Consider the following 25,510-nt stretch of genomic DNA (forward strand, 5'->3'; position numbering starts at 1 on the left):
CAACAAATGAGTGAGAGGAAACGATAGAGTGCTCGCTCTCTTCTTATCCTTGCAAGTAAAACTGTAATGATAACAATTGCCCAACATCATTTATTGTGTATTTAGATGTATATTTATGTAAAATTTTTGAATGTAGATAATAACCACACACTTATGTGTATATATATATGTATATGTATATCCTATGTGATAGTTAAGCTCTCGCATCTTAAATTATCGCACGTATAAGGGAAACATCTGTACAGTTTTCTCTTTCCTATCAGTTCTTACCACACACCATTATCAGGTGAAAAAGTGTACAATGTATTTAATATATAATATAATTTGACAACTTAGACTACGAATGCTAATTACAATTTAATTTTAGTATGTATATTTATATATATGTATTGCAATGTACTCTCCATATTTATGTATGCATGCATGTAGGTGTAAGCAGCACTTTTTTGTAAACATAAGCATTTTATACAATGTACTAAAGAAAATTAACAATAAATAGGTAATTACAAATCGATAAGGTAAACAAATTCTATAGTATGCATGTACTTATAAAGAATAGCTCGGCCATTAGGTGTTGGAGTATACCAGCGACAGGTTTCATAATTAGAATAAATACTTTTCTCGATTGGTTTGCTTCTCTTGTTGGTTTTTTGTTGTATGCGTAATAACTAATTTCTCGTATAAATATAAATTTGAAGGACTAGGAACGAGTACGATATGTATATGGGTAACTATTTCGCGACCATTAAGATTTTGAAAATCTCAAATTTGTTTGCACGAAATACTGGAAAATGGTATTGCAATTTAGATTGACAATTAGCGTACCAGAGTGTATGAAATGTTAACCCATATGAGTGTATATATATGTAAGTAATAGACAAAACATTTAAACATCAGTGATTGCTGAAACAATAAATACAGTTTAAATAATAGAGGGGCTCTAATTTAACGATTTAGTAGAATATTTTGGCTTTGTTGCATGCGCTTGCCTATGCATACACACACACACATGCACACAGATACTCTGGGCACACGTAGCAAATGTGTTCAAAGGAAGATGTCAACTAATTGGTGTACAAAGTGTCCTTCCTCTTATAAATAATGTATATTCTCTTTAAACGGAGCCAAAATGCGTTAGAAAAAAGATCAAAAGTACCAATTGAATTGACAAAGAAATCGTAATTAATGGCTTGCCTAGCCTCCCTGGCTGCTGCCATTCATTTGTTGGTGATGGTGTTGCTGCTGCTGTTGTTTCTTTTTGTCAAATATTGGAAGCTTGGATTTAACCGCACCCTCACACACCATCATTCGCTGCTGGGCTGGTTTCTTGTCAAGGTCAAAGCACAAAGTGTCCGTATTGAGATGCCTCTTGAAATCGGAATATCGCCTAGGCTCGTAGGATAGGTAGTTGGAGCCCAGAGCGGAGGCGGCAACAGCAGCGGCCACAGTTCCATTGCCGTTCCTGTGATGCAGATGCATTAAAGGTGGCGAAGAGTCCTGCCGTTTACGCTCGAAGTACTCGACAATCTTAGCTATTTGCGCGGAGCGTGTACTGGGCAATGCCGTAAAGGATCGGTCATCCCACAGCAGGGATTCAGAGCCAGCCAGGCTACTAATGTCATCCGAACTGTCTGTGTATATGGACGAGGTGCGATTCTTGCAGTAGAGTAATTGATTTGTGGCAAACGGATGGCGATGCAGAAGTGGATGAATCTCCGAGTCCAGCGCCAGACGATTGATGAGTCCTGCGGTGGCCGACATCTGAGGATCGCTGGCATTGGCATTGAGCAGGGCATGGTGGCACGTATAGCGCCGCTGGTGTGTCCTCGAGCCCACGAATTCTGCATCTAAATCGTCCATTGAGTCAAGTCCAGTGGAGGACGATGTATTCCCGCCCATAATGCCGGCATCATTCTCAATGAGCAGCACCGATGACGATGCCGTCGATGAGGTGTCATTAAGACGTTGCTGCTGCTGGGAAGCTGCAGCCGTGACGGCAGCATTAGACGTGGAAGTCGCATAATAGCAGCAACGACACAAACTTGCCAACTTATCGCTGTGAATTACAAACAATAAAAGTTAGCAAAGAGTTCGAATCATCCAGGACAATGATTCTGATGCAACTCACTTGAGTTCACTAGCATTGTTGACTGGTCCGCCGCCTGTACCCGCACCAGGATCGAGGCTTAGATGAGCCTTAAGTTGCTCGTAGCAGCAGTTGTTGCTGCTTGTTCCGCCGCCGCAACCGATGCCTAACGAGCCAAGCTGTCGGCTGTAGCTTGTTTGTGTGATTGCCGCATCCGACTCCTCGTTGAAGCAGGAGAAAAAACCACTCTCAATGGAATCGCGTCGGGTTAGGTTCGTCTTAATCGCCAACTGCTCACAAGAGTTCTTCAATTCGTCGAGACCAAAGCAATTCAACAGCTCCAATTCCAGATCGGTGAAGCGGGAACTCGAAACAGGCGTTTCCTCCAATTGTGCTGAGCAGACCGATGTGGTCGTGGGTGTTGGTGGCACCATGGTCATTGTAGAGGGACTACTTCCGAGTGGTTCTTTGGATTTATCCTCCTCATCACACGATTTCTTCACTTCTCTGTCAGTTGCCAATGAGTTTGCTGTGGTGGCTGTTAGAGTAACAGTTGAGGCACTGGCTTTAAGCAGCGACGGACTGTCCACCAGCTCACTGGAAATGCTCTTCACACTGGCCCCGCTGTTCCCACGATACAGGGGATGAAAGTACAAGGAGTTTGCGCGGTATTTACGAGCCGTTGGCACAGTGGAAGGCCGCACGGCGCTGTCGTCACTGCTCGACTCGGCATCAGCACAGTTACCGCCTCCATCGGGGTCCGGGTCTTCGGCATCTGAGGTACATTCATCGCAGTCTTCCTCGTCGGCTGGTGGCACGATTGTGCCGATCCTTTGAGGCAGCTTCAACTCAATGGCGCTGTATTTACGAGTTAGTTGTGGTGAAACGGGCATGCTCTTTGGTTCACTGGCTGTGGGGGCTGCTGCTGCCTTGTCTGCCGTCTCGCAAGTCTGAGTCGCCGCCTTACCCTGCATGGCCACTAGCTCCTTGAAAAACGGTGCGCACATTTCGAAACACGAGCTGAACAGATCGCCAACACCCGCCGCATATGTCTTAGGATTGGCACCCAGGATTTTTTTGACTCCGCGTAACTGGGCCAAGGCCGTAAATGGGTTTGGCTTGGACCCGTTGTGATCTTTTGTCGTTGTTGGCTTGTATTCTGGATCCTTCAGGCACATCGTCTCGCCCACTTTGCGTAGCGTCAGCACAGCTGAAACAGGAGGCGGGGGTGGAGGTGGTTCGGGGACGGCCGCAGTCGCCAGTTGGTGGCCGGATGCAGTCTTCGAGTCGCAACTAGTCAATTGCCGAGGTGGTGTTGGCGAGTGCGTGGAGGAGCGTTGCCTTTGCATCTGGTGGCAACGTGCCTTGTCACTGGGTGTCGTGTGCAATGGAAAGTGTATGATCTCGCTCAGCGACCGGCGATGGAGCAGAATCTCAGCCTCCAGCTTCTGTGTGGCACGACGCACACGACTCTTAAGCACATGATCGTTGAATTCGTTGCTGCCCGCCGACCCATTGGGGGTTCCCGGCAATGCTGCTGATGCCGACTTAATCGGTTTATTTTCATTGGAACTTGAATTGGGAAAACGAAATCCGTTCTCATCCAGTTCACACAGGTGCCGGGGAGTCAGCACGCCTGCCGGTGCAGTGGAGATTATACCAACAACTGGTGGAGCTGGTGGAGTGCTAGTCGCAGTGGTAGCAGTTGCTGCTATCGTGTTTTCCGTATCGCTGCCGCCCGGCGATGAATTGATTAGTTCAAGAGAGCTCAGTGGACTGGTACCTGTCGGCGGTTCGTGTTCATATTTCTCCAGCAGCAAGGCCAATTTTTTTGAAGCATCATGAAAAGTGGGCCGACTTTTCGGGTCGTACTGTGGCAAATAAGAAAGCGGAGGTCAGTATCATCATGGTTTCCGTTCTCAATAAATATGCTTACCAGACAACAGTAAAAAGCAAATCTCAGGAAGACGGGAGGCGTGTCCATGGGACAAAGCTCAACAAATGTCAGATAGTCTAGACCAAATGACGGTGTACGTGGCATTAGATCCGGATCGGCCTCAATACGTGCTATAATCTCGCACTGAATAATGCCAAAGGAGAAGACATCACTGGTCTGATCGTACCATTGGCCCTTTAGGCACTCAGGACTGACCCAATACGGCGAACCAACAGTTTCCAATCGAGATTTGGCCCTGCAACAACAATCAATTAGCATTATTTAATCACTAATCATGTCGAGAATTGGACTTACGTTTTGACAGGTATTTTTGCAGCTAAACCAAAATCACCGACGACAGCTTCATATTGATCATTGGCCAGGTTACGAATCAAAACATTCTGCAAATAAAGTGTATTGTAGGATGAAGAATGGAAAGGGGAATGAGTTAGTGAACTTACCTTGCTTGTCAGATCTCTGTGAAAGATGCCGGAATCATGGACATAAGCCATGCCGCGCGCTATACCCAGCGCCAGTCTTATTTTCTGCGTGGCACTTAGCACCACCTCCTTGTTGGCCAATAGTTGCTCCAGCGACCCACCGTTTATGTACTCAGTTAGTGCATGCAGTTGGCCTTCTTGTACACAAACGCCCATAAAGCTGCAGAAAAAGGGAAATGGAAAAAGTTATGATCGATTTGGGTTGACTAAACACTGACATTTCGCTGCACTGAAATTTAGGTGGCCCTAAATAAAAGTTTTGTTTTGAGCTCCAACTGGCTTTTGGGCGGTCGCCAGGAAACTTTCCCGCTAATTGCCAGCTAACATGCAAATGGTAGAGACCCAGAATTCGACACCCTCTCTCAGTTCCACACGCAATAAAAAGTGAAAGCTTTCATTCTGGGCAGATCCTCTGGATCAAGCTTCAAGCTACAAACCCCTCACACTCAAGGCAAGAAAAGGGCAATGTCAATGACTTCTAACTCAAGGATAAGCATGAAGCCTTCCTTTTGCCTTCTGGAGAAGTGTCAGACACCACGTGGAAGGGGCGGCCCCGCATGCAGTCAGTCGAGTAGAAAAGGTCAACTGCAGTCACATGGCAATGAACTTTGCCGACTCTTGGTGGTTGTTGTTGCATCATCGTCACCATCATGGCCGTCAAACTCATTGGCACATGTGATTAGAGTCCCGTGCAGGTGTCCATCAAGTCGTTAGAGTATGTATATTATATACATTTCTATCATTTGCGATAACCAATAAATACCTCCCTATCGCACAGTCGGCGAAAATGATAAGCCAAATCAGCCGTGGCAGCGATTGCTGAGAAGGATGGTACTCAAATTTAATTGAAACTAAAAGTTAACCGCAAAACCAAAAGTTGACTTCATAAAAGTTGCTCAATAAATTTGCACTGGATGCCTTAATTGCTTTCAGCACGCACACCACCACCAGAAAACCTGTCAATATGCCACACACGCACCCACCGATCCACTCAGCTAACGTCCGGGTAATCAAAATTTAATATGGTCACCCCTTCTTGCCTTTAAGAATTACCCCATATGTAAAGCTGAGGACCCACCTGTTGTTGGATCCTCCTTCTTCTTTACTTTTTACTGACTTGCCGTGCCACGAGGCAATAGAGTCATCCACACAATTCAAATCTTAATTGAAATATGGAGGTTCCACCACCAGGTGAGAATTTCTAATAAACACATCCCCGCGATGAGTTGCCATAAGCGTCTACCTTTACTTCTAATTCAGATTCAGATTCTCGGGCAGACACATGTCAGATAGACGATGACGCGGCGGCGCCCATTTAAAAAGAGTTGTGTGGTTTGGGTAGGGTCGTCTAATCTGTGAAATGAACTTATCTGCTAGGAGTGTGTGAGTGTGCGAGCAACTGTTGACAGACATTATATCAGCCTGAAGGCGTCTGCATATCCCGACAGACTGACACACCTTTCAGTCACCTTTAAATCGTCGTGACCATCTGAACGGTTTTATATTAAATTTATCCACACGATTAATGCCTAAAGTGTTCATTGATGCCTGCCCCATTTCCCAGGCTAAGCTTGCTTGGGCAAGGAGAAAAGTCTATTAGGAATTCAGCTTTGATTTCGTTAATTGAGTAATTAATATATAGTATTTGGCATTAATCAAGAACGAATCTAAAACAAAAAGGTGTGAAAAGGTGCATTAACCCCTGGCTTAGCCTGGCAGTTGGCATCTGCGGAAAAGATGTCTATTCAAAGGGTATCACTTGGAAGCACTCAGCCTGCTGACTGTGTATGAGAAGTGTGTTTGCATGTGTGTGTGTGCAGGAAATGAATACACGTTCAAGTGCCTAAGCACTGTCTCAGGCTTGAGGCAAAAGAGTTTCGCGACAGACAAGCAGGAAGAAGGAATGTTGGCAGGGAGAAGCAAGGGTGAAAGGGGGAATCACTGAAGTGTCTGTAAACCTTTTCCTAGACTTTATTTTCTTTGTTCTTTCAATTTTCCAGTGCTTCTATCCATCACGATGATGATCATCCCCATCGCCATCATCATCATCGTCAATGGAAATGTGTTTGTGTGTTTGGTTAGTTAGTTTTTCGTTTCTTTCTTCTCCTCTTTTTTTATTTACCGGATTGGATTCACTGGAAACGCTGGCCGGCATTTCTCTTGGCAATGGTAAACCATAAATTGACACGTTTGCACGTTTCTCTCAACTGCACACAGCTGCTGCTGCTGCTGCTCCAGCAACTCCTCTATGTTGAAGTTGTCGGAGGAGCTAACTACATAATACCGCTAAGCTCATTAATGAAATGCAAACTCCCGCTGCAAATTATCCCGATCTTTCCCTCTTCTGACTCTGACTCGGACTCTGTGGCTCTTGCTGATCGCAGCATTCAATTACAGCAGTTAGATTGAAAAATCGTAATTGGAGTATGAAGCATTTGCTGCTTAATTGAAAAATATTACCACAACTTTGTTGCAGCAACAGGCACCGCGGCACGATCTTTGGCAGGAGGTTAAAAGGTTGCCACAAAAGCAAATACATAGAATTCAGCAAGCAAACATTTGGGTAATGGGCGTGACTTTGGGCGGTTTAAACACCCTTAAACGTTCACAAAATAAAAACCAAAGATAACAAATTCCAACAACTGCAATTACTATGCAACATGCTGATCAATGCAACGGCAGCAACAAACATTTCGAAATGAAAATGAAAATTTGATTTTCAATTAGAAATATATATAGTTATATGAATGAGTGTGTGTGTGAGTTGCAGTTGGCTGAAACGTGATGCGAATATTATGCCGATTGCAACAGTAGCAGCAACATTTGCTGCATGTGGAATGGGTCATTTCCTATGGCACTTTTCCCATTCTTTTTTTCTTTAATTTTTCTTCCTTTTTCCCTCTTCCTGACTAGGTGACCGATATTGGCCGAGGTTAGCGGCCCCATCCCCAAAAAAGAAAGTCATTGCAATTGAGCCACATCTATTGTATTATGAGTGTGTGTGCGGCTGCTTGCCCGTTTGTTATGTATTGCATAAATTTGAATATCTAATGCTTGAATATTTGCTTTGTATTGTGCAAAATTGATTGAAATATGTGTATTGAAATTGATTGAAAGTTGATGACATAATTTCTCACAGTTTTCACAGTCACTGTTTGGGCTGGCAAACGTCAAACGCAAATTGGAAGTGAATGTTGGCTTGGCCAGAGAAATGCCATTTTATGGGACTGGGCATACGGAAGTGGAAGCCACTGTATGTACATCATGTTCCTCTACAAGTCGAACAAAGTTGCATACAAAGTGGATGGAATGTAGTTCATTATATTCGCATATTCATATAAATCTGGTCAGGCATATTACTCATTGCCTGCCATCCGCTTTACATGTGTTCCCACTTAAGCACACAATGTAAGTCTGTGAGTTCAATGACTGGCGAAATGCGTTAAGGCCGCCGGCTGGCAGATAAAACAAGGCCCACTTCCACCTACTTACCAGTCAAAATAATACAAGTAACTTAAATAAGAGATATGACCTGATTTGCCTGAAGTGTAAATCCAAATGTGTCCCAAATAAACGCATACCAGTTGCAAAACATTATGAATTAATAATTTCTGTATGTATTTAGCCAAGCTATATATAAACGAGTTCTAAAATTAGAAGAAGAATATTCTATTATAACCTCAGGCACGAGAACAAGCAAACAGCCCGCAGCACGATCAATAACCTACCTGACTACCCATCAAATTGTGATCTAGAGACAAGAGGCAACAAGTTACTCCAAAATGAAATTGTGTGTTTGCCATGTTGGTCATCAATCAGAAATTAACCCAATTTAGCCTGTAGAAGTGCAATAGCATCTATGCCACACGGCAGCTTCAATTATAAATAGTAGAGACAACACAACGACGACAAAAACGAAATCAAAGACAGTAACAACAACATGTGTGACAATCGACAACACATCATTCATACATGTATCGAAAGACGATCCAATACAACCAACTCTAAACAAACATCAAAAGATGCACTGATTAAGGTGTAGCACAGAAAGCATCGAGACACGGAGACCGAAACCGAAACCCGACCATCACTTGACTACTCCTTCTTCTTTGACAACTGCAAGCCAACTCCATTAAGCAATAAAAAGAAATGTCCAATATGGCTGTAATCATGACACACTCTCTTTTTGTCAGCTAGTTGGTGTTAGCTGGTCTTAACTGTACTCATACTCGTGCAACAAATCAAGAAACCGCATTGAAATTAAATGGCCAATTCGCAATAATTCTTCAATTAGCAAATTGTCGAATATCTCAAAAAGCCATGGCAATCATTTCATTATGACAAAAACTCATGCGACGGGCTGCTGTTGGTCTCTGAATTTCCAAGGCTAGCGTAAAAGACCCAAAGGGAGGGAGAAACACGAGGGGTTGCCATTCAGCTTTAGAATTATAATTTTGTGCAATTCTGCTAATGCCCCTGCACTTAAAGGCGGGAGGCAATGCCCCACAATGCCTGGCTGCTAGGTCGATAAATGGATGGCGGGCACTTAACAGTATTACATTTGACCTTCAACTGAGCATCTCAAAGCATCGGGTTAAATGCATTTCTAAGTGAAATGTCAATGGAAATAAGCCATAATTTAATATTCCCTTATTATTCCTCCTAGAGTGCAAACTTTGCTTGCTAATTGCAAATTATGAGCATAATTAAAAGTTTAAACTTGACGAGATAGTTGTTTTCTTCAAAGAAGTTATGTTTTCTCCTTGTTTTAACATAATGTATTCTAATATCAGTTAACTATTTACAAGTTGTCCTACCAATTATTCATGTCAATTAACCTCAATGGAAAAGTTTTAACAGAGTAAAAGCCCGATGAAAAGGCTCTAATTGTTTAATTTTAAAAACTTGTTAATTTACGAGCTATATGGCAATAGAAATGAATTACTGGTCAATTACTAATTACCTAACACACTCATCAGGCTGACTCTTTTGGGCAGAAAGGTTGAGGGCAATTGCTGCAAAGTCGTTAACCTTTTCTTTGCCCTGTGCTCACATTTGCGTGCCAAACAATTTGTCAACATTTGCACACAATTTATCACCTGCTTAGCATCAACGCTAAACACATCCACATTGGCATCCCGAGACACATTGACTCGGGATCGGCTGGCAGGCAGACAGCAGCATTTGCCATTGTTTGTGCCCCGTAATGAGCAACACCAGGCCAAGAACTGTGACACGGCTCGGAGTCGTAAATGAGCGTTTAAATGGGCTTTAAGCCCATCAACATTCACATTCAACTCTTCTGTTGATGTTGACTTGCCGCTTTATTTGCACTGACACGGCAGAGAGGTGACAAGGGGGGCGCGTCTCTTCTCTGACGGGATTTAATATTAAAAAAGAACTTTGTGTAGTAATGTGTACACACATTTTGAGGAATGCATTCAATTCAACGCAAACAACATGCCGGCAAAGACAATGCAATACGAAATCTAGAGTGAGTAATGTCGAGTTGTTGTTGTTATTGTTATGGGGTGTGGCGGCAAATAAGTGGGTGGTTGGGTGGTGGGAGAGCAGCTGCCCCTTCCGCCCCCTCGCAGAATGCAATTCGCCTGTGCGACATTTCACTTACAGCGAGCGCGTGATAAGGCCATAAAATATGTTACAACGAATGCTAGTTTCAATTTCAATTTTATGGCCAATAACTCACACTCGAAGTACTCAGACTCTGTCGGCTGTTGGCCTGCCGGCGGCGAGTGGGCAAATGGCTGAGAGCACACGAGCTATTTGACTTGTGTTGTTAGAAAGGTGGTCTCAATTACCACAGCTGGTTCTATTGATATATACCTACTTGTTGCATTTACATTTGCATTCAAAGACGACAACAGCAGCACATCCCACATCCACATAGACAACACCCGGGTTTGGTTCTCGCTCGGACCAATCAATAGGCTTCATTAGAGACGGAGAGAGAGCTGGGGGAGCGTCGCGCCGCCATGGGAGGCAATGACGATCGCGCACAGTGGTATAGCTGTTAAATTTTGACAGTTAGCCGACAGCTGCGATCGTTAAGCATCATTAAACATGCTGCCTAACTAACTAACTAACCAGTCAGCCAAGGAGTGGAGTGCTTAGCGATCCACATCACTGATATAGATAAACGCACACACCACTCCATCTCAGCAAAGAGATATATTCTAAAGTCAAACATTCAGCCGGGTAGAACACAATTCTTTTGCAGAGGATTCCGATTCATGGTTTACCCTTAATTTTCCCGATACGACAACTAGTTTTATTAAAAGCAAAATTGACTGCGTGTGACTGCATTTAATATCATTATTCGGACCTGGACGAACGAAAGGGGCTTAACGCATCGTTGTAGCATAATTTTTGTTCTTTTATTTACTGGCAATGAATAAAGAACATTTCGTACCAGAAATGTTCCGGTGACCCAAATTAATATTTATTTTTCACAAATATACGCATTGAGAGGAAATATATTGGTCAGGGTGGAAATGCATTTCATTAAATGCTTCGGCTGTTGTTTGGGTCACGTCTCACTCGTCACTCAAATCAATCTCCTATGAAAGAGTAGAAGATGAGTATTAGGTGGTCTTCTAGATCAAATGTGCCCTAGAATGCCATTTTTATATGCATAAGCTTCCAGTGTATTGGAGTTTGTAAAATTCTTGACAATCTTTGGCTATGTAGAAGTCATTTCAGTTATTAACAAAAATTCTTCTTAAGATGTTTTTGTGTATGAAATTGTTTGGACTTACAATTGCATTAATTAAGATATTAGACAAATTTATAGTTTTGTGAGAAAACGTTAAAAATCAAAACATTCATAGATTCAAGTTTACGGGAAAATTTTAATAGATGTAGGAAAAATAACCAATGGAAATTGTATACAATTAAAGTTTGATTGCGTGCAGTCACGTGAATTATACAAGTTTGCGATTTGTACAAGGAAATGTATAGTCAAATTGATAGCCGAATTTGAGGTACCCTACACCACTATTCTCCAACTATTTAGCTAAATGCTTCTACAGCAGATTCTACACGTGTTTGCGAAACAATTTGGATTATTCCCACTCAAATTGAGTAGGTTCCCAAATACTCTCCTACTGCTTAAAAAGAGCGAAAAATAAAGTGACTAAGCTACGCAGCTTGGCAATTAAATCTAGTCAACTCAGACGACCGTCTACAATGTCATGACTATTCAATGTGCCTTCCCGGCTAAGCCTAGTCACATGGACAATTACATCAGCAGTTATTTATATACCCTCATACAAAAGGGGTTTATTAGCATTTAATGTTAAGAATAATCTTCATGAGTTAACAAGAGTATGACGAATTCGGTCACTGTATTTCACTGGTGACCTGGGTGACACACACCCAGTCATTGCCAAGGTAAACACTAGCCAAGAGCCAAGCAGAGGACAGCAGCCGCACTGAACTTGACCCTTTTGATGGGCCGCAAAAACAGTCAGTCTTGAACTCTGCTCCAACATTCCACAACAAAATGCATAGTATTGATATGAGTAACTTCTCTTTTATAAAAATATGCAATAATTGTATCGCGTTATTGAAAAAAAAGTCATATAACAGACCCTGCAACTTGTGATATATAACTTAATCAAATAAAATAAATGCAAATGCAAATGATGTCAGTCCACAAAATTGTGACCCAGTGCAGACCCCGTTCGATATGACTCAGCCGGTCTATAATATATGCACATTTGTATGTATGTATGTAAGTTAGGTCAGTGTTTATTTTGTGGTCAGATAATAGATGATGTGAGTACGTGCGTCGCTCTCATAAAATCAATTTGGCAGTGAACCAAATATAAACAACGAGCTCCCCCTCAAATTATGTATGAAATGCGCGTATAAACCATAAGTACATAGGTAAAAACAACTCATTCAAATGCTTTACGTAATAAGCAACCACAATGAGTTGTGTTTTACAAAATGAACTAATTCTTTTGATTTCTAAACCATTTACAATATTTCAGTGTAGAGTTCCTATTTGAGATATTGTGCAGTGGTGACTCAGTTCCCTTAAGGCATCATCCGCCAGATGGCATTGACCCATAAGCCGAGCTACGATGAGATTATTCACTCGCGGCAAATAGCATCACAACAGCTGATTAGAATGGCATCTCAGAAATATAATGGGCTATATTTAGCTATCACTGTTTCCCCATTCAATTGGGTGAGAAGTGGTATTGAATAAAACTTACCTCAGTATATTTGCATGGGACAACTTATTCAGCAGCTGGACTTCTCTCAGCATATTCGGTCGATTGGCACGCAACTGATTCATTTTCAGCACCATCACCTGGCCAGTTGTCCGATGTGTGACCTTTAAAAAACGAAAACATAAAACGATATTAACTACATTTTGAAGCGAACAACATACATAAATAAATCAATCAGATTTGCAATGACAAACTCAAGTAAAAACACGGGAGGACGAACAGCGCTCCGTCAGCATCAAGGCATTGAGACTTTGTCCGTGCCAGGGTCAAGTTCACATTCAAGTGTAGAAAGTAGTTGTTAGACAGTGTGTTAAAACTTATATAAATATGGCTGGGACAATTGCTAAACAAAGTGTAAAATGGATTTCATGGCCCGCAGCTTCATCGAAAATAGAGACAAATGTCATGACGGGAAAACAATTTCAGGCCCAATTAACAGCTGTGTGCCGAAGATTATATACTCTTCCTATAATACTAATAAATTCCCTCCCAAATTACAAGTGAGATACAGTTTTATTCGATTCGGATAAATATTTAACGGCGATTTCAGTTTAGTTAGTTACTTGAAATGTCTGCGCCAAAATGAATGTACACTTTTTGCAGGGGATAAAAATCAATAAACTCGTCTGTGTTTGCCATTGCCAATGCAATTGATGGCCAACAGCCTTGTTTAAGATTTTTTGTTGGTTTGTCTGAGCAAAATCGCAAAATGGCGACAGCAATTAAAACTGTAAATTGTTTTGGTTTGTTGTTTTCAACCATAACACCTAAAACAAAATGATTAATTCAGGGAGGAGAAATAAAGTTCTTTACAAACTACGAAGATTTATCAGAATGACTGAAAACTGTTAACTGACCATGGCAAAAGAAAAGTCCATTCTCAATTCGAATGGGGATATCATCATCAAATAGTCCAATTCAATAATGTCAGCCTAAAAAGAATACTTATATGTTATCTCGAGACTTTTATCTATATAAATAATGCGATATTAGTTAGGAATATAAATGCTGATTATAATATTTAAATATTCTTCTTCTCTGCAGAGTAGATAGTCTATTGACCTGTCCAAAGAATAACAACAGCAATAAATGTTAATGACAAGTGACTATGACAGCGAACATCTGACAAAAAGACTAACAATAAACAAAACAGGAAATGATTGACTGTATAGTTTCTTTTTTGCCATCTTGTCCCGAGTGTTTTTAAGGTATACAATCTATAAAATTTCATAATGATTGGATGGAAGTTCGGTTTTAATACATTTTAAATAAAAAATTCACATATTGTAGTTAAATTACTGCTTTTTATTCTTAATTCTGTTTACACTTTGCTTTGATGAATGCGTTTAAGAAGCAACTGCAACTTGGCGCCATACAACATTCTTTACAAACACTTCAACTGACTATATACTTCAGGCCAAGGCAACAGAGAATATGGCAACTGCTTGTATTTAATTCTATTATTGGCAGAGCAATACAAACAAATTCTATGCCTTATGGGCACAAATAAAGTTTCATCCTCCCCCTCTAGACGGTTAAGAACCCCTTCCCTGACCCAACTCCCGCATTGGATACCTGAGCGGCATAACAACAAACTTGGTCTGTAGGTGAGTAAGTAGTTATACATGCATATGTGCCTAGCGAGGTATATAGAGTCATGAAAATGGGACTGAGAATGGAACTCGAGACCGGGACACGTGTGCGTGGGTGACACACACACAAACACATACACACTCTCTGCACAACAACATCATAAACTAAGTCTCTTTTTATACCCTTTCCAAAATGTGTATATTAACGAAGCACTCAATTAAACTACTATGACGATTACGCTACTCAGTAAGATGTTGCAAGAGTATAAATTCTTCGGCGTGGTCGTGGTGTTTAGGCCTGGTCTGTAGCTTTTTGTCCTGTTGCGCTTTTCCAACATATTTTTTCATTGCTCTCTGACTCTGGGTTCTAGTGTGCCGCCGCCTTCGCGTCGGTGTTAAGAAATTTATGAGTTGATGTTTACATATTTGCGCCCCCAAAAGGCCAAAGTCCAATTTCATGGCGGTCGTCTTATACACCGGTTGTCTATAAATTCATCTGAATACGTCTGGCCACATGTTGCTAAGACACTTATGTTGCCAAGATACTCCACAAAGTAGTTGAAAAGTTGATTTCCGCTTTATGTCATTCGATTTTGTTATTTTCTGATATTTTTTTGGCATGTCAAACCCCTGACGCTCCTCATTTGCTTATCTGCCGCCCCACAGCAACACTCAAAGTGTTTTTATACCTACCTTTTGTGCGATAAAACACACAAATATAATACTTATACTTATATCTTAATAAAAAAAAAGAGGAAAAATTAATAAAAAAAATACAACAAACAAAAAAAAAAAAAACAATTTCATTATACTGACACACCCAAGAACAGAATATTTGTCTGTAAGATGACGTGTTAATGTTGTGTATAAAATTAAAGAAAAATTTATTGAATCAAGGGAATTAGTGCTGTCAATATTTATGCACTTAATGGCTGGCAAATTTGTTATTCATTCAAATCAGAAGAGTGCGTGACAAGTTTGCTAAAATACCACCGGAAATTCAATTAAGAACCGCTCCCTTTTCGGTTCACTCACTTTTCTACCAATTAAATCATTAAGCGCATTGTAAAACATTTTAGAAACGTTTGCGTTAACATGAAACGCATTTCTTACAAATGCATCGAACGTGAATTTATCGAAAGAATGTCCAAAACGATCGTGCAGCAAACAAAGCCGACAATGGACCAAAAGTGGCACGTCCAGATGCAGACGTCGAGACAGAGACCGGAGACCAGAGAACGAAGACCATAGCCCAGGGGGGCAGAGGCAAAACTTCTTAGACTGCAACTGTGCTAAAAACTAAAAGCGGCTTGCTTCAAAGTCGCCTTTTTTGTGTTTATAGCTTGGGCTCTCCATAACGTAAACGTAAATGGGTATAATGCACTTGAGACAATGTTTGCCACAGGCCAAAGAGACCATACATATGGAATATATTATATACACTCCTGATCGAGCACCTTAAACCGAACACTATTCAACCTTTCTTCGATGCCTTTTCACGCAGAAAACTCTGGAGACAGTATTGAAATGTCCTCAGCTGCTTAAACCTTTCTTAACACAGGGTATCTCCAAGTCGGCATTTCGACTCAACGCACGATCACTTTTCATAGAAAAGTATTTAAACAGTGACGTGAGAAAAGAAATCCATACGCACAGACACATACATATGTATGTATGATGTGTACACACAAAAGCACTCGATGGGCATCAAATATAATCAATTACTTTTGGGGAACAAAAGGTGTTCAATAGGTAGAGTTTCATTCAGCTTTTTGAGTTACGATGAAAGAACATCGTGTGTAGGAAAGTCGTAATTCTTAGCTTTTGTCCCAGTTATGGTTAAAGATCTGAGAGCTTTTCCCTCTTTTATGTGGATTTCTAAGCGGTAAGTAAATTCTGTTTCTTGTTTGCGGTTCACTTGAACAATGGATGAATTAATCGAGGATTTCTACTGAACTTCTAAAAGTAAAATATTAGCTTTTCAGTGTGCAAAACAGCAATATATCATATGTAGTTATTTCGTATTCAAAGCCCTCGAAAACAACAATGACTTGGAATTTGTTTCGATTTCAATTTACCAATAAAACAATGAAATAATTTTGTAATTCAATCATCAGATACAATATCAGGTTTGAATGGACATCTTCGGGATCGAAATTAGTAATTCCCAAGCATTCCTCTTTAAATGTTTAGAATGATATTAATATTCTATTGACTATTGCAATTATACTAACTAACTTCAATACTGATGACAATGGACAAATACTAACTAGTTTTCCATGATGCTTTTCCAAAAAAAAAGGGCCGCCAATATGGTAATTAAATAATGTAAACTTGAGGGAATATAAATAATATACTAGTAATTTTTGAAAATTTACATTATTTATTTAATTACAAGTAAGAGTTATGAAGAATATTGCAACTCTTTCCAAATTACATTCCAAACATGCAAAAATAATCAATTTCTGTCATTCTTTTAAGCCATTTAACCCTTAGGTTTGGAATTTCGGCTGAACTATTTGGAGCATCAATTGTATTGAATATGTATATGTACATATACATACATAAGTAAGTTTATTTACCCGAAATGAGTTCGGTCAATTAAATTTTGCGCATTTTCAGATTGCGTTTTACTTTTATTGAGTGGCAAACAAAAAAAATGCTCTTGCATGAAAGAAAACCTGAGCAAGACAAAGCATTTAAAAGAAGTTTATATGTTCTTTTGTTTACTTATTAAATAAGCATGAAAAAGCTTTCAAATTTTGTTTACAATTCAGCCACAGGAGGTAGAGTAGTGGGGAGGTGAAGTGGCGGTGGTGGTGATGGCAATCCACATGCATAACTTGGAAATGGTTGGAAAGAAATCGTAATAGAACATAAATTTAACGACATTGAATCGAAGCTTGACCAGTTTACATCACAGCAGGTACCGAGAAATATTCGAAAATGTGCGCCATCAATGGTTATGTCAACACTTTGGTTTTGGTATCCAATCCCGAAACGAATGGACGGCAGGCAAGTCGTTGCCGTTGTGAATACTCGTATTTTCACTTTCAGCCGAAAACCACAAAAAAATGAAAATCAAAAGGCAGTTGCGGAAACAAAACAACAACGAAAGTTGCACCACCAACAACCAACCAAAAAGAAAAAAAAATACCATCCTTTTGGACCAAAACGCACAAACACACAGTACAGCCAACAGTGTTTGAGCCAGCCAGTAGCTTGACCAGAAAACCAGTCTCCATCTAGTTAAAGCATCGCCTCTCTGACATTTCAACCGGCAACACACGTCTGGTCTGGGGACCGAAGTTTCCTTTGGAAAGAAACGCGTTTTGCGGGCGAACGCCGCGGCGCACATGCTTGACATTCGATCTGTGGGGGCCCCAAAACGATGATGCACTTGCTCCACCGCCCCCCTAAGCCGAGAAAATATTTCAACAATTTCCACACAAACAAAAACGCGTTGTGCTGCGTCGGATTGCGTTGCGTTTCGTTTTGCTGTTAACAAATATTTAATGCGATTTACAGTTGGGTTTTCTGGCCAACCGCCTAGCTAGCTAGTTGGTCTGGTCAATCATCTTTCACATGCGCTGATGATGACGTCGACGCTGACGCTGATGCCGAGGCCGATGCCGACGCCAACGCCAACGTTGTGGCAACACCAACATCTTAGCGGTACAATGTCATATAGAAAACGTGTTCTGCTGGGCTTGATCGCGTGCGTTTTTCACGCGGTTGTGCGAACAACGCTCAGAAAGTCCACGAAACGTACGACAAATGTCGGCTAAAACGATGTAAGACACAAATATTAGGCTAGAGGTGCTGTTGTTAAATTAAAGAAGCTGGTTCCGATGCCAAGTTCTGGTCAGTTACCCGACTTGAGTGTGTGTGTGTGTGTGTGCGCGTGTGTGTGAACGGCAGTCATGCCCATTTCTATCGTCAGAGAAGCAGAACAAGCCGTTGTCTCTAGTAGAGTAGTAGTCGGCGTCGACGTCGCCGTCGTCGTTGGCCGGCTTTGAATGGAATTTAACCTAGTTTGCTTTCTTTTCTTTCAGTTGGTCTTCATTCATTTCTAGACAACATGCTTTCAGTTAATATTTTTGGATACGCTATTGCTTTTTTCTCTCTTTGTTTTCCGCACCTCAGCATGTCAGAAGAATCTGCTCGAAAATAGTTTTTTATTGCTTTGGTCAGTTATGTACACACAAAGAAGCTGCTGGGTGACTGAATTCATATTTTGGCGGTGAAGGTGGCCGTTAAATGTTTAATTTGAATTATAAATATCTCACGGTTATGTTTGATTACTATCAATCAGATATTTTAGAAACACTCTAAACCTGTCCAGACCACTTGAAAGTTAATTATCCTTAGATCATCCTTTAAACATACCAATAAAACACAATTGGAGCATTCGAGTATCTACGTTCTTTGTCCTGTTATTTGTTTCCGATTGTCTCTTGTCCTTTTTCCATGTCCTTGTCCAATTTATTGACAACTTAATTTCTTTTAATTTCTTCTTTTTGTGACTTTCTTATTGTTTTACCTAGTTTTTCTTTATTTCTCTTTGTATGCCGAAATGGTTCCGTGTTAATTTTTTATCTTCCGCTTTCATTCGATCTACTGATGCATTTTCATTCTCTAGGAACATGGGTCGACTGCCCTCAAGGTCAGGTGGGTTATCTTTCTTCTTTATTGAAGGAACTCTTCAATCTCTGGCCAGATTGGTATGATTTTAATTAACTTTCATTTCTTGGTTTCTGCATAGTTTGTCATTTCCCCTGTCTCATCGTTACCATTATAAATATGAATAAACAGGCAAAAATAGCATATTCACATTGAGCAGATATAAAAAGTATTTGGATTATAATTCAACAGCTAATCTAATCGGTAAGGTAAAAAAAACCGCCCAGACCGTTCAAATCTTATCTATATTGAATAAAACCACACACACAGACAAAATTGGTAATGGGAAAATACAAAGAGCCTGACGAAATTATGAAAGGCCATAAAGGAGGTGCTGCAAATTTTTGGTCTATCCACCATATGAGAGGCGGACGTGTGCAACCTGAGAAGGAGGAGGACTTTGTTTTTCCATATATACGAATTAATTAGCGAAAACGGAGCTCGTGCATCAATCATCATAAAGCATTTATGATTTACCGAATAGCGGATCACAAAAGCAGATAAAACCTCTCCAAACACAAAAACAGAGCTGTAAACCTCGAGCCAGTAAAAAAAAAAGGAAATAAAAATCAGTCAATTGTTTCGTGCTAAATTGTATACCCTTCATATTAGATTTATTAACTGAAACTAAACGATATATCATATAAAGACATCCTTGTTGAAAGAGTATACACAAGTCGTTACATTATCCATTTGACTGATGTGAAGGCGGTTCGGGCGGTTGAGAAAAGTTTTACGGAGGAGTTTACTGAGCATTGACCAGGAAATCTAATGCCCACGTGCATTGTTATTAAACGGAGAAACAAATTATACATGCTCAAATGGCCGCCAGGTGATCGTCAAAGCCAAAGCAAATGAAGATGTTTTTGAAGACTTGACTAGAGGGAGGGAGGAGAGGGACGACAAGTTGCTGCTGGCAAGATAAAGTGATCGCAACCTTTTATTGAACTTGGATTACGTATTATTTTTGGATAATTATTATTATTATTATTATTGTTGTTTTTAGGCCCGTTGCATTTAATTGTTAACGGAAGTCTCTTACTGCCTCTGCCTACTTGTTGTATGTAGTTATGCAAATATTTAACTGTTGTTTCACCTTTCTTTTATGCCACACAAAACAACACAACACAACATAGTAACATTACATGGTTTAACAAAATTTTATATCGTGTTAAGCAAATAATTTAACAAGAAAAATGTTGTTGCTGCTGCTGCATGTTGCTGTTGTTGCCGGTGGTTAAAGGCAGGAAGCAACAGCTGTATAGCAGGCAAAAAGACAGCCACAACTCACGCATATTGCACAACAGTTTTGTGGGAGGATGAGGATGGAGACACAGACACCCACCAAATGGGATAGGATGGGGAGGCAAATGTTGGGGGGGGAAACTGTCTAACAACTGCAATTATTAGCTGTTAACCCAATGGAAATTCAATAGTAAAGTAAAGTCAAAGGAAATTGCAAAGAAACACAAACATGAAATCTAGATTTTTATTACATAATTGCGTTGTTTATAATAAAAATCAGACACTTTGTCTCTATCAGCCATTTAATTGTGATCTCACCTTCATCAGTTCATTGCACGTACATATGAATAAATGGGGGAATGCGGGCAGGGAAGGAGGACTCAGAGCTTATCTACAGCTATAAAATTGACTATATACATTTGTTTATAGTCTAAGTTAGTTATGTCATTTCATTAAATGCCATTCTCACGACTACTAAACTGGATTTTTATTTACATACAACAGTTCAAATCGAACGAACACGTTCTACATATTGAATTTCCCTCATACTCATATCATCAAAGCCGGGAGGGACACCACGAACTTGGAATGACTTTGCCGGCATTAAGACATGCCCTGCATGCATATGAAGAACTCAAAGGCCCCAAAGGAATGGCCGCCTGTCGATCTGTCTGACTGACTACTCACTGTCGTGATTGAGCCCTTTAACAGCATTCCGTGTATTGTAGATGTATCAAATGGCAATCAGCATTCTAGACCTGCTGCAAGGGGAAGGGCTCATTCTCTCCCTACCACACGCCGTATGAGATATTTGTAGTTTCTTTTTCAAGTGAAGGCCAAGCGCATATTTTGCAAAATCCCAAGCACAATAAATACTCAACCACAACAAAATATTTATATATGTGTAGTTATAATAATGAAATAATAATTGTTGCCGGTTATATCTTAAAAGCCGCTTAACTTGTTTACTTTTCGTATCAATGGCATGAAACGGCACGATGACAGCAATACACAACAGAGTCTATAAGTACGTAAGTATGAGGTACACCCCATGAAATGGGTTAAATACACAAAAAAAATAATTATAACGATAGCCCAGGCCAACCCAGCAGCTGTCCCAGAGAGTCAGCAAAATGTTCCGTCATTAACTGCTGTCGACATCGTCTATATACACCAACGAAGTTAAGTACGATCTCAGTTGAAATATATATGGAGGGGTACACAAAAGAGATAAATTACAGTTGATTTGACTTTTGTTGCCATTTTGATGATAGAGTTAAAAACAAGGTGTATCTTTTAATTAGAAGATACTTAGAGTCGAAGGAATACACAATCCCCTAAAATTGTTTAGTTTTCCTTACTGCGAGGTATCCAACAAGTCGATAGCTCAACTTATTGTGCCAATTTTGTTTTGTTTTCTTTGGTTTCGGTTTCTGTTCAAGGTATTTCCGCAAACCTGGAATTGACCTTTAAAATATATAGAACTCGATGTGTGAGTGTGTAGTTGCAGTTTCTACAATTAGTTATTAGGCAAAACCGTGTCTCTATCTCTCTCTCTCTCTATTATAAATTGAACAACATAGATATATAATATAGTAATTATCATCTTTCATCGATATCGCGACTTGAAATTGTGCCAAAAGCTGTTAATTGGATGTGGCGACAGCAAATCGATAGACAAATGCTTTGTATGTGTAGGTGGCAACTGAATTCCGTACTGTGGGGTGCATCTTACAGTTTACAGAACAAATGGTTCTCAGTTTTATTTTCTGGTAGACGTTGCCAGGGATTAACAGAAAGAACTGTGGCGCTTGCTGACCTTTGTGTATACCCATCTGTCATTGATCGCATTGTAAACTAAATACAAACAGTGTTTTATTGATTAATTGAGTATTGAGGTAGTATTAGTATGGGGCTGCATGTGGGGCTATATGTGTGTATGTGTGCTTCCCTTGATCAAATATGCGGTACGTCAAGTAACTCATAGAGCACTTAATTGCTTTTATCACACGCCTTAAATCGCCCAAGCGACGACATTGGCGGCGGCGTCTGCATTGTCAATTAAATTAGAAATCTATGGGACACGCGTCTCTCCGACTGTTCGCCTGACTCTAGACTCGTTGACGGTCCGCGGTCCGAGGGTGAATGGTCAGACAGAGGACGGCATTTGGCCAGTTGTGACACGTCTGTGTGATTAAAATCAACATTAAGCACCAGTCCCCCCTCCACCGAACACTCGACTCACTTCTGTGCATCCATTAACAATAAGCCAGCACTTCCGTTGCCTATAAGTGGGAAGATGCTGCCTGTTCTGTCTGGAACTGCAACTGCAAGTCTAACTACACATGGACTGGATGTTGCTGTCACTTTTTTTGACATTGTCTAGCCGTCGTTCGTGTCTCGTGTTTCCACTGAATGCCACAAATTGTTTGCCCTTAAAAGGGTCAAAGGCGCACACGTAGAAGAGAGACGATAGAAGATAATTCAAAGATTCTCTAAATTTTCTCCGTATCTCATACACATTCGAATCTTTATTTAATTTATATTGCCGAATTTCGTTTTCAGCAGCAATTTTACTTTGCCCACTCTATGGCAATCAATCAATTGACGGGTTTTGTATGCGGTGACGACGTTTCTTGTCGCCAGACCAACAGACAGACATCCATACGTATGTACACATAGTTTGGAATGCCAAGACATAGACCCATTTCTAGTCATCTATGTATATCTATACATATATTTTTTGTGTTTGTATGCAGCTTGGCGTCTCTGCAATTGAAATGCAGCGAAACACAACTGTGCACTGAGCCCAAAGTTTTTGCTCTGGTCTGTGTGTTTATACACGTGTTGGCCAAGTAACTGGTTCTAATCGGCCTCATACCTTTAGAAACCAGTTCAACTGGCTTCCCATCGTCCTCCTCATCGAGGCATCTTATAGTGGCGTTTTCAATTCAAGTCCATCAATCAATGTGCGAGTTTTGACTGGCTTGGCAAGCATTTTGCTGAATAGGTTTTTCAGTGTCGCAAATATTTATTTTCAAAAAAACCGAAGCAAAAAAAAAAATGTTCCCACGCATTTGTGAATTTTAAACAAAACATAAATCAACTTTTGCCAACCATTTAAGTTAATTTACTATATCTGTCATTTGAAATGTATATAAACAAACCTTAAAGTCTCTACACTTAAGTCAATAATATTTGTTTATCTAGGCACTTTAGTTTTAGATCATAACAGATCCTTAATTTTTGGTCTGGCTATATATCATATTTTATTTATATTTATTTTCTGCTTACTTGAGTTCAGTTCATCTGCAAAATTAATGCCATAGATTTATCAATGTTGCTTACCTGCAAGATGGAAAGAGATAAAATATATTTAATAATGTGCAAATATTAGACATGGACAATGACCTTAAAGCAACAAATATTTGGTTTATTTGTTACCAATTAAAAAGTGCGCATAAATAATTGTACAAGAGCTGAATCTGATGTTAAGAAAGCTCAACAAAAGCAACACAAAGACGAAAAACAAACAAAAACAAAAAATTAAAGAAACACAATAAACAATTTAATTACGCATCGTTTGTTTGTGTGTGGCACAAAAGTGAAATGCAAGCTATAAAAATAGCATAAATAATTGTATTTCTTTTTATTTTGTTGTTGCTTGAGTGCACATTGCCCACCACCGCCAACTAAGTACAAAAGTTTACGACTCGAACTTGGCTCATCACAATTGAGCGAACGCCCTGTGGACCCCAGCCCCCAGGTATCTAAGAGGAGTCACCCAAACAACAGTCAAAAGGATCAATCTGTTGTTAATTTTCATAATCCTTACAGGCATCAATTGCAAATGCTTTGTTAATGTTGATGACTAGTCCATCGAAATGGAATGATAAACGAATTGATCAAGAGTTTAACCTCCCCTTGCAGGGTATTGTAATGTCGAGACTCCAACTGAAATTCGGGAATTGGATTTATACAATTCAATTTCATATTTTAAATGTGAGAAATTTAAATTATGTAGTTTCTTCTCGAGTGATGGTTGATGTATGTGCGTTATGTTTTAGCTATATAATTCATAAACACGACAGCAATAATGAATAATTTTTTGTATATTGAAGAAAATCCGTAGGCACACACACATGAACACGTATCGCACACCTAGCGATACATTTTTTGAAGTGTTTTTGTGTCGCGTGTAGTTGAAATAGAAAGTTTGAATTATAATTGCTTTGTTTCATTGTTGGCAGCAGAGCAAGCAGGCCAAAAATACTTCCAACCACTTTGAAGAGAAAAACCAACACCAACAGCAACATCAGCAGATAGTCAATCATAAATCAAAAATTTTAATAGTGGAATAAATGTTGCTTGAAATGGAGCAGAAATCTTCTCTTTGCCACAGATGACAATGACAATGAGAGGGAGAAGCTGCAGCTGGGGCAACAACATCTGCTTATGTGGCACTTTACATTATTTTTATTACTTCATTTCGGCTTGAAAAAAAGAAGAGGGGGACGACACACAACTTGCAATGCTAATGGCAAAGTATGCGACATTTCAACTAGTTTCAAGGCTAAATCGGAGAGAGGGACCGACTGCCTGGCGGGTGTCGCTCACATGTCAACAATGCCCTGTAAATATTTGTCTGCCCTTCTCCTTCCTTCTCATCAACACACAATGCTCGGTTCATTGAACTGACCGTGCGGCAAATGAGAATGAAAACAAAACAACAAAAGGGAAATGCATTTGCCTGTCATTTTTGTTAATTGCACGACAATAAACAAACGGACAAACGAACAGACCAACAAACCAACAAAACGAGTCGAATCACAGGAAGCACTAATTAAAAGTCCTTTATGTTTGATGCACAAATAGATGGCTCCGACTAACTTTGCATTAGAAATTGCAATGCAAATATTTGAAAAGATCTGTAGACGGGCCTAGAATTCCTGATTCACCCCTTCTATATGATGAATTTTGTGATTTCTATCCAAGTGGATAGTGTAGACAATGTTGCACAATGTTTATTTACCACATTGGCATCTCATTTGACAGCAGTCTTATTTCTTTTTGTTTTCTGGAGACATTTGCTGCAACAGTTAGATGCGTTAGATTGCCTCACCTTTGTTGCTTTTCGGTTTGGAAATGCAACCAAAATTAGTTGTTGGCGTCAATGGTGCCGCGACAAATTTAAATGGGGACAACCG

The 25,510-nt window shown here is 40.1% G+C and overlaps 1 protein-coding gene and 1 long non-coding RNA gene across 2 annotated transcripts in view; one reads left to right on the forward strand and one right to left on the reverse strand.

The window, feature by feature from the left end:
* The first annotated feature begins 802 nt into the window (after positions 1 to 802).
* Positions 803 to 17,022, forward strand: LOC137581729 (uncharacterized). The gene is made up of 3 exons (XR_011033232.1): positions 803 to 866; positions 16,857 to 16,943; positions 16,998 to 17,022. It is a non-coding gene; the product is annotated as an uncharacterized lncRNA (long non-coding RNA).
* The window catches only part of cdi (center divider), a 43,597-nt gene continuing 19,173 nt past the window's right edge, over positions 1,087 to 25,510 (reverse strand). The window contains exons 3-8 of the mRNA XM_068295977.1: positions 12,766 to 12,887; positions 4,484 to 4,682; positions 4,338 to 4,423; positions 4,023 to 4,278; positions 2,129 to 3,957; positions 1,087 to 2,056 (exon numbers count right to left, since the gene is read on the reverse strand). Of these exons, the coding sequence (XP_068152078.1) occupies positions 1,195 to 2,056; positions 2,129 to 3,957; positions 4,023 to 4,278; positions 4,338 to 4,423; positions 4,484 to 4,682; positions 12,766 to 12,887 (3,354 nt within the window). The 3' untranslated portion in view covers positions 1,087 to 1,194. The remainder of the gene's footprint in view (positions 2,057 to 2,128; positions 3,958 to 4,022; positions 4,279 to 4,337; positions 4,424 to 4,483; positions 4,683 to 12,765; positions 12,888 to 25,510) is intronic.

Source organism: Drosophila tropicalis, unplaced genomic scaffold (assembly GCF_018151085.1).
Source record: "Drosophila tropicalis isolate 14030-0801.00 unplaced genomic scaffold, ASM1815108v1 contig_859, whole genome shotgun sequence".
NCBI lineage: Eukaryota > Metazoa > Arthropoda > Insecta > Diptera > Drosophilidae > Drosophila > Drosophila tropicalis.